Genomic DNA, 13,265 nt, shown 5'->3' with positions numbered 1-13,265 from the left:
GGAGGAGACAGAGGAGGGGACGAGAGGGGGGAGCGGGGAGTCACCGGTGGCCGGGCCTAGCGATAGGACAGCAGGAGGTGAGATGCTCTTTCTAGTCACGTACTAACTGATACACCTGGTAAATGTGTGTTTACCCTGTTCAGACCCTAAGACCAGGTCAACCTTAGCAAATGTGATAAAAACATACCCAGAATAACAAATGAAAACACAACCCCCATTTCTATTTTTGCAAGACTACTCTACTCTCCTACCTTGTGATGGTTACACTGTACAACAACTGCACAGCATTGCAGCCCACCACAATAATTATAACTTACTATACACAGAACCTTATCTTTAGAAACAAGGCCTCCTCCTCACCACTATTGATAGAGAGAGTACAGGAAAGCTCTGTTATTGTGACTGAATCCATAGTCTCCGCTGTGACAGGCCTGGTTGCCCGTTAGTGTGTTGCACAGGGAGCCCTGTTATTTCTCCCCCCACATTCAGGTGCGTGAGCACTGTCAGTGTCGCTCTAATTATCTTCCCCCCCAACCCCCACTGCCGACCTCATTTCCAGTTTCACAAACGTGAAACGAGTGAATGCCAACCGAACCATCACCCATGATTGTGCTAATCATTGTTTGTCCTTTAAAAGAGCAGTGCACCGTGGTTCGAGATAGGAGGCTATGGGAAGCACAGACCCCCGCAGTTGTGCGTTTACCCCCAGTTTGCTCCTTTCACAATAGTGTTTGTGTCTGTTGCGATGACCATTGTGTGTGTCTTCCCCACACACATACATCACACACACACACATCGACATACTGTACATACACATCAACACACACATCAGGCCTCCTGGACAGGGGTCAAAGGTGATGGTGGCCTTAGAGGAGAGGGGTCAGCATGGGGTGGTTAGGTCACACAAAGAATGTGGTCAAACTCATGGTAGCACAGCATTTTTAGGTTCCTGGCTGCCTGCCTGCCCAGACATATGGTACCAGGCTTTTGTTTTTGGTCATAAGCTGCTTTTCTACTGCCATGTTGTTTTGTTATCTATGTTCTTTGTTTCTATGTTTGTTTTTTATTTGGCTTTGACTGAAATGGTGCTTCAGCTACTGTTTCAGTTATTAGTTCAGTTACTGGTTAAGTTACTGGTTCAGTTATTAGTTCAGTTACTGGTTAAGTTACTGGTTCAGTTATTAGTTCAGTTACTGGTTAAGTTACTGGTTCAGTTATTAGTTCAGTTACTGGTAAAGTTACTGGTTCAGTTACTGGTTCAGTTACTGGGTGAAAACACTGCTACACAAAGTGGATGCCCAACCATTTGAGGCTGGGTTGTGTTGAAGTAAGGACAAAATGAGATAATAGTGAGATAATTAGGACAAAGGAAGTGATTGCGTATGAATTTGAAACAGTTCTGTTCAAACAAGTTCACAATTCAGCTTCATTTACATTGTTCACGATGACATTGCTGATGCTGAGCAACATACCTACATCTGTTGGCTGTTTTTAGGGTATACGCTGAAAATGCATGGTTTTCTTTCAACTTGAACTCCTGTGTTCTCCAAAGCTACACAAGTGTTCCGTTTTTTACATGTTGACTCTCATTAGACACGATAGGCAATGTAGATCACGAATCAGAGCTAAAAAATTAAGGCCCCATTTTATGCCTCGATCAGGGCACGGCAAGACTGCTGCCTGCACTTTATATCTTTCTCCTTTCACCCCCCATGCACTTCAAAGTCTTTCTTCCTTAATTAGAATTGCTAACGAAAAAATGTCAGAACTTCTGTCACCTAGGTAACTGACTATTGTTATCATTGTTAGAGCAAATGGGTCATGTTGGGGGGGAGCATGTGGCGGTTTTATATCTGTAATTTGTCTTGACAGTTGTTTGACGTTTTCTCTGTTCTCCCTCTATCTGTTGGAAGGGCAGAGAGAGCTGAGGGCTGACAGTACCTCTTTATGGACGGAGATACTATACGGTGGGAGATAAATCCTACACCAACACAGACACACAGTATGCTCACCACACACACTGCTGAATACTGAGAGAAGGAGTGGGTGGGTGGGAGCCATGCAGGTACCTGCAGCTACAACGTACTCAGTACAAACCCGGCCAAGCAGAACCAAGTCAGTCCCCACTGATCCACCACGCTCACATTCACTACTGTTAATGTTCAGCACTGGGAGGTTCCGCTGCCGTTTACCTGACATTCTAAATAGCAGCGCCCGCTCTGTGCTATAACACACACACACACACACACAGTACAATAGCTACACACACACAGAACAGTATTAGGGCCTTATAGAATCCGTGTTGCGGAGAATCACGGAATCCAAACTTTTAAATGGAATTACACAATATTCAAAAATGTATTGAACTTAATAGGAAATCAACTAAATCTATTAAACTTAATATAAAATGCATTAATTTGCCCAAGTGAATCATAAGACATGAACAAAATGCAGGAATGACCCTGTCTGTGTGCATGTGTGCAGTGCGTGCATATATACACTTTGTGTAGCCGTTAGCGATATGATGCTAATGATAACCTTCTTCTGGTAAAGATGGAAAGGCTTTCCCAAAAACCTTCTCAATTAAATGTTAACTATAAAGTAGCCTATCCCTACCTGGCAGAATGATATCATGATTATTTGCAGCAATCCAGTGGCCATTTGTTTGGCAAACTCTGCAATCTCATGAGCGCTACAGCAACACCGCTTAACCAAACAGCAGTCTCTTCCTGGTGCCCACTTGCATTAAATAGTAACCCATTAAAGGATCTTCTGATGTGGTTTAAACATTGTTGTTGACTTAGAACATAAAATGTTATTGTTTTTCTATTAAAGACGTGTGATTTTGAGAGTGAAAACAAACAAAAAACGGGGAAAAACCTGGAAAAACTAAAGGGAGAAATAAAACCTGAATCAGGCCAGAAATAAAACAGCTTTTATAGGACCGTACAGTAGCAGCCACACACACTGCACTTTCTGAACTGAAAAAAGTCACGCCCACAACACCCCCACAATGTGTTTCTCAATCTCTCTCTCTCTATCTCTCTCTCTCTATCTCTCTCGCTCTCTCTCTCTGGTCACTATAAGAGTGTGTTTACTTTGTGGTCCCTCTGGGCTGGGTAGAGTGCCCTAGAAATAACATACCAATACCATTGAGATAGGTTTCAGTGGCACATTATCCATTCTGCACAGGTATTCGCTTTTCTACCTCCTGATTTATTTAGCTGGCCCCTTCCAAGGAGACACACTGACCGCAATGGAGTATGGGGGACAAAGACAGAAAATATTATCAAACCTGCTGAAAAATCTCTCAATGACACTGAAACTGCATTTTTCGCTCCCAATTTCTCATCCCCTGACATTTATCCGATGTGAGACAATATATCGGATACATGTCGACGTTGGTAAAAGGGTTCCTTTTACGTTCACCAACCTCCATTTCCCACCTCTGTTAGCTCACAGGTTCCCCTGTGTTTCTCCTCCCATGTCTGTATAGGAGATAGTTCCTTGCCATGCAGTCATCCTCCTTCAGTCAGCCAAGGTCCTGCTTTGCGACCTGACCCCCACCATTACCCAACTGTTGATGAACCGTTGCCTCCAAGTAAGCCTTCCTACATCATTCACCACCCTTACTCTTACTCTGGAGTCGTGTGTCTGTGTGTGCACGCGCCCGTGTGCATTGATATGTGTGTCGCATTCGATGTGCATGTAGCCATTTCTCTTAACATCTCTCCAATGGGGAGGGACACACCACTCTGGTGCTACCTATCCATCTCTCTGTCTATCAGTACATTGATCCATCCTTGACGTTTTCTGTTCGACCATTCACACCATTTGAGCTTCTAGAACTGTCATTTCTGGTCGCCCTGGTCCCACTGGAGTCATGAGATCTGGTGTGTTTTATGTCCAAGGTTTTGCTACACATGGGTTGCCAGATTGGGTTTCTATGTGCTACTTTATGCTACTATGTGGCATCCTGGGGTGCTGTACCATCTCACGCATCAGGCACCACAGCCCTCACCACCACCGTTTCTATAGTGACAGGCCGCAGAGAGGCAGAGCGGGAAAGGCAGTCTATATTTATATCAGCAGGGCGTCTGATACCAGTGGAGGCTGTGGGGTTCGCTTCACGCTAAGGTCTGTTGGACTACAAGTTCCATGAACTCTAGAGAAGAGTTGAATGTGACTGCAGCTGGAAAATGTAGTTTATCGCTAACATAGACATGGTTCCTTGTGATCTCTTCTGTAAGCTGCTAAATTAAATTGCAGTAAAATGAAAAATATTCACAGTATCATTTTTTGGGATGAAATGAAAAGCAATATTTCGCTCTTCCTTTTTACATTGCTTTTCTTTGTTCTTTTTTTAACTCAAGTTTCTCTTCCCCTGTGAGCAGAGAATTCATCCTGTTTTTCGGTTGTTCTTTGTCTGTATTGATATTGGGACTTGGTGCAATGTCACACCAGCAGAAGCCCTGCTGAGCTTTGGGTTTTACTATGAAATGGGCAGCCATTGAAATGGCTAAAAATAGCCTCCAAAAACCAAATCAGCAGGGAGTTACCGGGGAGAGATCTGACAGCCACAAATATAGTGCTGCTGCACCAAGAGGGACTCTCTTCCAGCTCATTAGAATAAGCAGAGCAGGGATGGAGAGGAGCTGCTGCTAGGAGGTATATTTCTATCAGGAGATGTTGTTAATATGCTCACAGCTCACAGACTGACTCATACTGTGTTAGTATTTAGGACACGTGCACACATGAATGTGCACACACATACACACATTCTTCAAAACAGTACCAAACTACAGACTAAACTATCTCCGACAGTAGCTGCCTCTCAATCGTGTATCTCCCAAAGCCCTCATATCTAACGTAAGCACCTTACAGCCTCAAATAGACACATCCACATCCCCAAATAGGCTTGAATATTCAGCTCTACTCTGCAGTGCAGTGATAATACCCACATCTCTCCACGCTGACTCCAAGTAACTCCCTCCACAGCAATAATATCCTGTATGCATGTTTCTCTGTTTCTCTCTCTGTCTGCATACCACAGCACTGACTACACTACCCACGATTCTGCCAGTGTGAATACAGTAGTATACAACTCATGCAACATAGTCTCATGAGTGATAAGTTCCATTTCAACACTTTTGCCTTGGTTTTGGGGTGAGGATATTTTCTGCTGCTTCTAGTAGCAGGCTGTACTGCTGTGCATTTAGTGGGTTATAATCCACTTCCTGGGTGTGTGAGATGAGATGATCTCTCTCTCTCTCTCTCTCTCTCTCTCTCTCCCTCACTCCCTCACTCCCATGTGTTGTGAAAGCCAGCAGGTTTCTAATTGTGGTCCTCTGTAGCTCAGCTGGTAGAGCACGGCGCTTGTAACGCCAGGGTAGTGGGTTCGATCCCCGGGACCACCCATACACAAAAATGTATGCACACATGACTGTAAGTCGCTTTGGATAAAAGCGTCTGCTAAATGGCATATTATTATATTATTATAATCCTAGAGTGAATCCCATCACCATGATTACCCACCCACTGCTGTGCCCCGCTACAGAGAGAGATGATGATTAAAAAGAGGGAGGAGAAGGGAAAGAGATTTGGCCAGGGTGAGGCCCAGCTTCTGAACCCCCTGAGGGTTTCAAGAAGAGATAGAGGAAAGACAGGGAAAGGGAGAGATGTAGAGGGAAAGGGAGAGAGGTAGAGGGAAAGGGAGAGAGGTAGAGGGAAAGGGAGAGAGGTAGAGGGAAAGGGAGAGATGTAGAGGGAAAGGGAGAGATGTAGAGGGAGAGGGAGAGATGTAGAGGGAAAGTGAGAGATGTAGAGGGAGAGGGAGAGATGTAGAGGGAAAGGGAGAGATGTAGAGGGAAAGGGAGAGATGTAGAGGGAGAGGGAGAGATGTAGAGGGAGAGGGAGAGATGTAGAGGGAGAGGGAGAGATGTAGAGGGAAAGGGAGAGATGTAGAGGGAAAGGGAGAGATGTAGAGGGAGAGGGAGAGATGTAGAGGGAGAGGGAGAGATGTAGAGGGAAAGGGAGAGATGTAGAGGGAGAGGGAGAGATGTAGAGGGAAAGGGAGAGATGTAGAGGGAGAGGGAGAGATGTAGAGGTAAAGGGAGAGATGTAGAGGGAAAGCGATGACAGAAAGGGAAAATATGTACAGCAGGCTAAATGGATGTGTTGGGACGGAGGCTTAAGTGGTTTTGGGAGATTACTTTACATGCTGGTCCTTGGCTACAACTGTAGACCTAATTAATGGCATCATAGCTAGTCATCAGCCCTGTACTTCTCACAAACAACAGATGCCATTTAGAAGCACTTCCAAGTTTTAAACACAGGATCTCAATCATATTTTAAAACATCTGGAAGTATCCCTTGTATTTTGCCTTTGCGGTTGCCATTCCCAACAGTATGTGTCATCAGGCACACTGGTGAAGTGGCACTTTGGCTCTCGATGACCTTCACTATTAATGTGTAAATCTGTGGGCAACGGTCCTCTGTTGCTGTGGATGTACTGTTTGTATGTGGAATTCCTATAGGGAGCACCAAAGCTGACAAGGACTGCATTCCAAATGGAACCCTATTTCCTATATAGTGCACTACTTTTACCCAGGGCCCATAGGATTCTAGTTAAAATTAGGGCACTATATAGGGAATAGGGTGTAATTTGGGACACGGCCAATGACTATAAGGTAATGTGTTTACCATTTACTGAGGGTCCATTCATGCAGGGATGTACTGTACATTCATCTTTAGGTGTCCAACTCCTGTCTGATGTTAGCAACCTTTCTGAATGTCCTGTGGTGTGAAGCATATAGCTAGTTGCTTAATACAATATCGACCTCCGTGAGATTACTTTGATCCCAAAGCCAGCTGACCACAGCAGACAATAACCCAGTGTCAGTTTCACTCATCTCCCAAAGCAAACCTCCCATCCTATCCTTACTCCTCTTTCCTGTATCCAGCTTTCCCTTTTGCTACCACTAGATCTCTTACTCAAACCCCTTTCAACTTCCTTTCCTTTCTTTTCTTGTCATTCTTAATTGGGTGTTGTATTACAATCACGCCCCCGGAATTTCATGTCTCCCTCTTTGTGTCCCCCCTCCCTCTCTGTGTACTTCCTGCTGTGTGTGCAGACTGGGAGGCGCGCATCGACAGCCACGGACGTGTCTTCTACGTGGACCATGTGAACCGCACCACCACCTGGCGGAGGCCCACGCACGCCGCCTCCAAGTGGAACGGCATCCAGCGCTCCAGCTCCACCCAGCAGATGGAACAGCTCAACAGGAGGTGAGACTGGGAGAAAGAGGGGATGAGGGTACAGGAGGAGGGGAGGGGAGGGAGGGAGGGTGGTAGAGGAGGAGGGTAGGGAGGGAAGGAGGGTGGTAGTGGATGAGGGGAGGGAGGGAGAGAGAGTGGTAGAGGAGGAGTAGGGGAGGGAGGGAGGGTGGGTGGTAGAGGAGTAGGGGAGGGAGGGAGGGATGGTGGTAGAGGAGGAGGGGAGGGAGGGAGAGAGAGTGGTAGAGGAGGAGGAGGGGAGGGAGGGAGAGTGGTAGAGGAGGAGGGGATGAGGGAGAGAGGGTGGTAGAGGAGGAGGGGAGGGAGGGTGGTAGAGGAGGAGGGAGGGAGGGAGAGAGGGTGGTAGAGGAGGAGGGGATGGAGGGAGGGTGGTAGAGGAGGAGGGGAGGGAGGGTGGTAGAGGAGGAGGGAGGGAGGGAGAGAGAGTGGTAGAAGAGGAGGAGGGGAGGAGGGGAGGGAGGGAGGGTGGTAGAGGAGGAGGGAGGGAGGGAGAGAGGGTGGTAGAGGAGGAGGGGAGGGAGGGTGGTAGAGGAGGAGGGAGGGAGGGAGAGAGGGTGGTAGAGGAGGAGGGGAGGGAGGGTGGTAGAGGAGGAGGGAGGGAGGGAGAGAGAGTGGTAGAAGAGGAGGAGGGGAGGAGGGGAGGGAGGGAGGGTGGTAGAGGAGGAGGGAAGGGAGGGTGGTAGAGGAGGAGGGGAGGGAGAGAGAGAGGGTGGTAGAGGAGGAGGAGGGGAGGGGAGGGGAGGGAGAGAGGGTGGTAGAGGAGGAGGGGAGGGAGGGTGGTAGAGGAGGATGGAGGGAGAGAGAGAGGGTGGTAGAGGAGGAGGGGAGGGAGGGAGGGTGGTAGAGGAGGATGGGAGGGGGGAGGGATGGTGGTAGAGGAGGAGGGGAGGGAGGGAGAGAGGGTGGTAGAGGAGGAGGGAGGGAGGGAGAGAGGGTGGTAGAGGAGGAGGGGAGGGAGGGTGGTAGAGGAGGAGGGAGGGAGGGTGGTAGAGGAGGAGGGGAGGGGAGGGAGAGAGGGTGGTAGAGGAGGAGGGAGGGAGGGAGAGAGGGTGGTAGAGGTGGAGGGGAGGGAGGGTGGTAGAGGAGGAGGGAGGGAGGGTGGTAGAGGAGGAGGGGAGGGAGGGTGGTAGAGGAGGAGGGAGGGAGGGTGGTAGAGGAGGAGGGGAGGGGAGGGAGAGAGGGTGGTAGAGGAGGAGGGAGGGAGGGAGAGAGGGTGGTAGAGGTGGAGGGGCGGGTGGAGACTATATTGTGATGCCTCACTTCCTGGGATGTGTGGGTGGTTTGTGGTCTTGTTTGGGGGTGAGAGAATAGAATAGAACATAACTTTATTGTCCTTTCCTTTGGCATCATCGTACACATGCACATTCACATCACACACATTGAAAACCGTCAGTCCAGCATACACAAGCACATAGAGGACATCGATACATTCACTCACAACTGGCCGCTGCCCCAACTGCAATGTTAAACTAGGTAAATAAATAAGTGCCAAGACATTTCATGTTGTATTTAGTAATCCCACAGCACAGGGAACAAATGAGTGTTTGTACACGTTCTTCCTGGCCATGGGCATCCTGCCGTACCAGAGAAGGGGGGGATGAGGGGATGGAGAGAGGAGATTGGAGGACAGGGGAGGGTAATAATGAAAGGTAAAGGAGAGGGGATAGAAAAGGGGGGATGAGAGGATGAGAGCAGAGAGGGGGATCTACTTCAAATCAAATCAAATGTTATTTGTCACATGCGCCGAATACAACAGGTGTAGGTAGATCTTACAGTGAAATGCTTACTTACAAGTCCTTAACCAACACTGCAGTTTTAAGAAAGAATACCTAAATAAAAGTAACAAGATGCAGTGCATAAGATGGTCAGAATGGATCATGCATGACTGAATATCTCTTAGGCTGCCTTGCCTTAGTCATATGATGTGCTGTCCAGTTGGATTCCCAGTGATGTGCTCTGTAACTACTGTTCATGTGATATCACCTCTTTGGTAAACCGTCAGTGTATTCTTATGTTTGTATTGGGCTGCCATCTAGCGGACATGTCTGGACATGCAGCCTAAATTCCCATCTAACTGATATGCTTAATCACTCTTTTTCATTCTCAGTTTTTCTATACCTCTCACACACAATCACACACACTCCCCCCCACACACACACATACACACATTTAAATTTGGCTCCCAGTCGCTGAGGGCCCCCTTGTCTTTAATGTTCCAGAGTGGTTTGCCCACATCAGATTCAGAACACACACCTTCAGACATAAACAAATTTCTCCTTCCACACACTGACCTAATTTTATGTCACAAGGGACCCCCACTGACCAATGAAGAATAAAATATGAGAAATTACCCAGTTATATCGTTAACGGACGTGGCAGTTTCACTGCTATGGATTCCAGATTTAAAAATGGTGGACGTGGGTTGCATCTTGAAAGTATAAAGTTTAGTTTATCAATGACAAAAAGGTGCAAAGCTGCAGTATTGTATAGAGAATCTACTTTTGCTGCTTGAGGGTGTACAGTAGCAGATCAAGTCAACATAGTTGACTGTAAAGTGCCTCGATGCAATAAGTTGCCTCATTGGTGCAGTGACGTACGGTGATGTCACTTCCTGTTCCTTTCCAGGTACCAGAACATCCAGAGGACCATGGCGACGGAGGATGAGTGTGGCGGACGGCGGTTGGAGAGAAGTGGCAGCACGGAAACGGAAATAGACTCTCCACCACAGGCCATTGGTGTGTATCTCACTCCTTTACCTAAACCATAATGGAATAATATGCCATTTAGCAGACGCTTACAATAGTGTGTGCATACCTTTTCCTATTGGTGGCCCCAGTTCAAATCAGACCCATGACCCATTGCAAGCTCCATGCTCTACCGACTGAGCAACACATGGCATTAATATGGTATTAACATGATCAATGTATGTAATACTACTGTATTACATGCATATTGTACATATATTATTAAATATTTAGCCATGCATTGCCTCCCTTTGTGTGCAGAGCCAAGGAGAGAGGGCCCCTCGTCCCCCGTTAGCAATCAGAAGATCACCCTGCTCCTCCAGTGCCCTGCCGTTAAGTTCGTCACCCACCCCGAGTTCTTCACGGTCCTACATGCCAACTACGTAAGTGCTGTTCAAACAGGAATAGTCCTTTAAAAATAACAAATAAATAAGTCATTTAGCAGACGCTCTTATCCAGAGCGACTTACAGGAGGAAATAGGGTTAAGTGCCTTGCTCAAGGGCACATCGGCAGATTTTTCACCTAGTCGGCTCTGGGATTAGAACCAGCGACCTTTCGGTTACTGGCACAACACTCTTAACCACTAAGCTACCTGCCGCCCTTTGATAGTTTAGCTCTTTGGATGTAATGTTTGATTGTCAGATTAACCTTTATTTACCGTCTTGTTCTGCCTTTGATAACCTACCGAATTAAGAAATGAATGAATGAATGACATTTTATTTTCGTGTCAAATCGCCAATTGGCAACCCATCCCTTATGGGATTAATTGACACATAAACAAACATTACAATAATTCACTGTGGTAATTCAGTGACAATTCTTCTTCCAGTGTTCTCTGCAGTGTGCATCGCATAATGAGTGAAAAAATGTAAGGTAAAAATCAATACATAATAATAAATAAGGTTATCCAAACAATAATTATATCCCTAGAGCAGTAAAATAATATACATACACACATACACACATACATACATACATACATACATACATACATACATACATACATACATACATACATACATACATACATACATACATACATACATACATACATACATACATACAGTGAGGGAAACAAGTATTTGATCCCCTGCTGATTTTGTATGTTTGCCCACTGACAAAGAAATGATCAGTCTATAATTTTAATGGTAGGTTTATTTGAACAGTGAGACACAGAATAACAAACAAAAAATCCAGAAAAACGCATGTCAAAAATGTTATAAATTGATTTGCATTTTAATGAGGGAAATAAGTATTTGACCCCCTCTCAATCAGAAAGATTTCTGGCTCCCAGGTGTCTTTTATACAGGTAACGAGCTGAGATTAGGAGCACACTCTTAAAAGGGAGTGCTCCTAATCTCAGCTTGTTACCTGTATAAAAGACACCTGTCCACAGAAGCAATCAATCAATCAGATTCCAAACTCTCCACCATGGCCAAGACCAAAGAGGATGTCAGGGACAAGATTGTAGACCTACACAACGCTGGAATGGGCTACAAGACCATCGCCAAGCAGCTTGGTGAGAAGGTGACAACAGTTGGTGCGATTATTCGCAAATGGAAGAAACACAAAATAACTGTCAATCTCCCTCGGCCTGAGGCTCCATGCAAGATTTCACCTCGTGGAGTTGCAATGATCATGAGAACGGTGAGGAATCAGCCCAGAACTACACGGGAGGATCTTGTCAATGATCTCAAGGCAGCTGGGACCATAGTCACCAAGAAAACAATTGGTAACACACTACGCCGTGAAGGACTGAAATCCTGCTGCGCCCACAAGGTCCCCCTGCTCAAGAAAGCACATATTCAGGGCCGTCTGAAGTTTGCCAATGAACATCTGAATGATTTAGAGGAGAACTGGGTGAAAGTGTTGTGGTCAGATGAGACCAAAATGGAGCTCTTTGGCATCAACTCGCCATGTTTGGAGGAGGAGGAATGCTGCCTATGACCCCAAGAACACCATCCCCACCGTCAAACATGGAGGTGGAAACATTATGCTTTGAGGGTGTTTTTCTGCTAAGGGGACAGGACAATTTCACTGCGTCAAAGGGACGATGGACGGGGCAATGTACCGTCTGTCATGATCGTCGTAATGAGTGGACCAAGGCGCAGCGTGAAATGCGTACATCTTTTATTGAGTACTTTAACCAACAACAAAACAACAAAACGAAACGTGAAGTCCTCGGTCATAAGCACAAACCTACACGGAACAAGATCCCACAAAACACAAGTGCACAACAGGCTGCCTAAGTATGGTTCCCAATCAGAGACAACAAGCAACAGCTGATTCACGTTGCCTCTGATTGAGAACCACCCCGGCCAACATAGAAACACATAACCTAGAACAGAACATAGAAAACGAAACATAGACACTACACAAAGAAACTAACACCCTGGCTCAACATACAAGAGTCCCCAGAGCCAGGGCGTGACAGTACCCCCCCCCCCCCCAAAGGCGCGGACTGCGACCGCGCCAACATAAACCCAACAGGGGAGGGGCCGGGTGGGCATTCCACCTCGGAGGCGGATCCGGCTCCGGGCGTGACCACCACCCTCTAACAACCCCCCCGTAGCGCCCCTGGTCTGGTCTGGCCCCGCTGGCTGGAGCTGGACTGGACATCGGTGGAGCGGATTGCTTAGGCTCCGTTGTGGAGCAGCTGACCGGTACCTGACCAGGCACGGGCTGTGCCGGACTGACGACGCGCACCACAGGCTTGGTGCGGGGAGCAGGAATGGGCCGGACCGGGCTGACGACGCGCACCACTGGCTTGGTGCGGGGAGCAGGAACGGGCCGGACCGGGCTGACGACGCGCACCACAGGCTTGGTGCGGGGAGCAGGAATGGGCCGGACCGGGCTGGCGACGCGCACCCCAGGCTTGGTGCGAGGGGCAGGAACAGGCCGGGCCGGGCTGGCGACGCGCACCACAGGCTTGGTGCGAGGGGCAGGAACAGGCCGGGCCGGGCTGGCGACGCGCACCACAGGCTTGGTGCGAGGGGCAGGAACAGGCCGGGCCGGGCTGGCGACGCGCATCACAGGCTTGGTGCGAGGGACAGGAACAGGCCGGACCGTACTGGGAACACACACCACTGGCCTTGTGCGGGGATCAGGAACGGGCCGGACCGGACTGGTAACACACCCCAGTACCTCTCGCCGTGCCTCTACACTCTCCTTCCCTCTAATGACCAATGGCCCCCGTAACCTGGTGGCCTTCTCTCCTAGTCCAC

The 13,265-nt window shown here is 47.8% G+C and overlaps 1 protein-coding gene across 1 annotated transcript in view; it reads left to right on the top strand.

Moving 5' to 3' along the window:
- LOC311150305 (E3 ubiquitin-protein ligase HECW1-like) overlaps window positions 1-13,265 on the top strand; it is a gene marked incomplete at both ends in the record, with an annotated part of 68,814 nt that overhangs the window by 33,189 nt on the left and 22,360 nt on the right. The window contains 5 exons of the mRNA XM_084187708.1: window positions 1-77; window positions 3,497-3,601; window positions 7,134-7,287; window positions 9,922-10,031; window positions 10,302-10,423. The exon at window positions 1-77 is cut by the window's left edge and continues 1,432 nt beyond it. Of these exons, the coding sequence (XP_084043834.1) occupies window positions 1-77; window positions 3,497-3,601; window positions 7,134-7,287; window positions 9,922-10,031; window positions 10,302-10,423 (568 nt within the window). The remainder of the gene's footprint in view (window positions 78-3,496; window positions 3,602-7,133; window positions 7,288-9,921; window positions 10,032-10,301; window positions 10,424-13,265) is intronic.

Source organism: Coregonus lavaretus (genome assembly GCF_964263955.1).
Source record: "Coregonus lavaretus genome assembly, chromosome: 2".
NCBI classification, from domain to species: domain Eukaryota; kingdom Metazoa; phylum Chordata; class Actinopteri; order Salmoniformes; family Salmonidae; genus Coregonus; species Coregonus lavaretus.
This window is presented reverse-complemented; position numbering and strand designations above follow the sequence as displayed.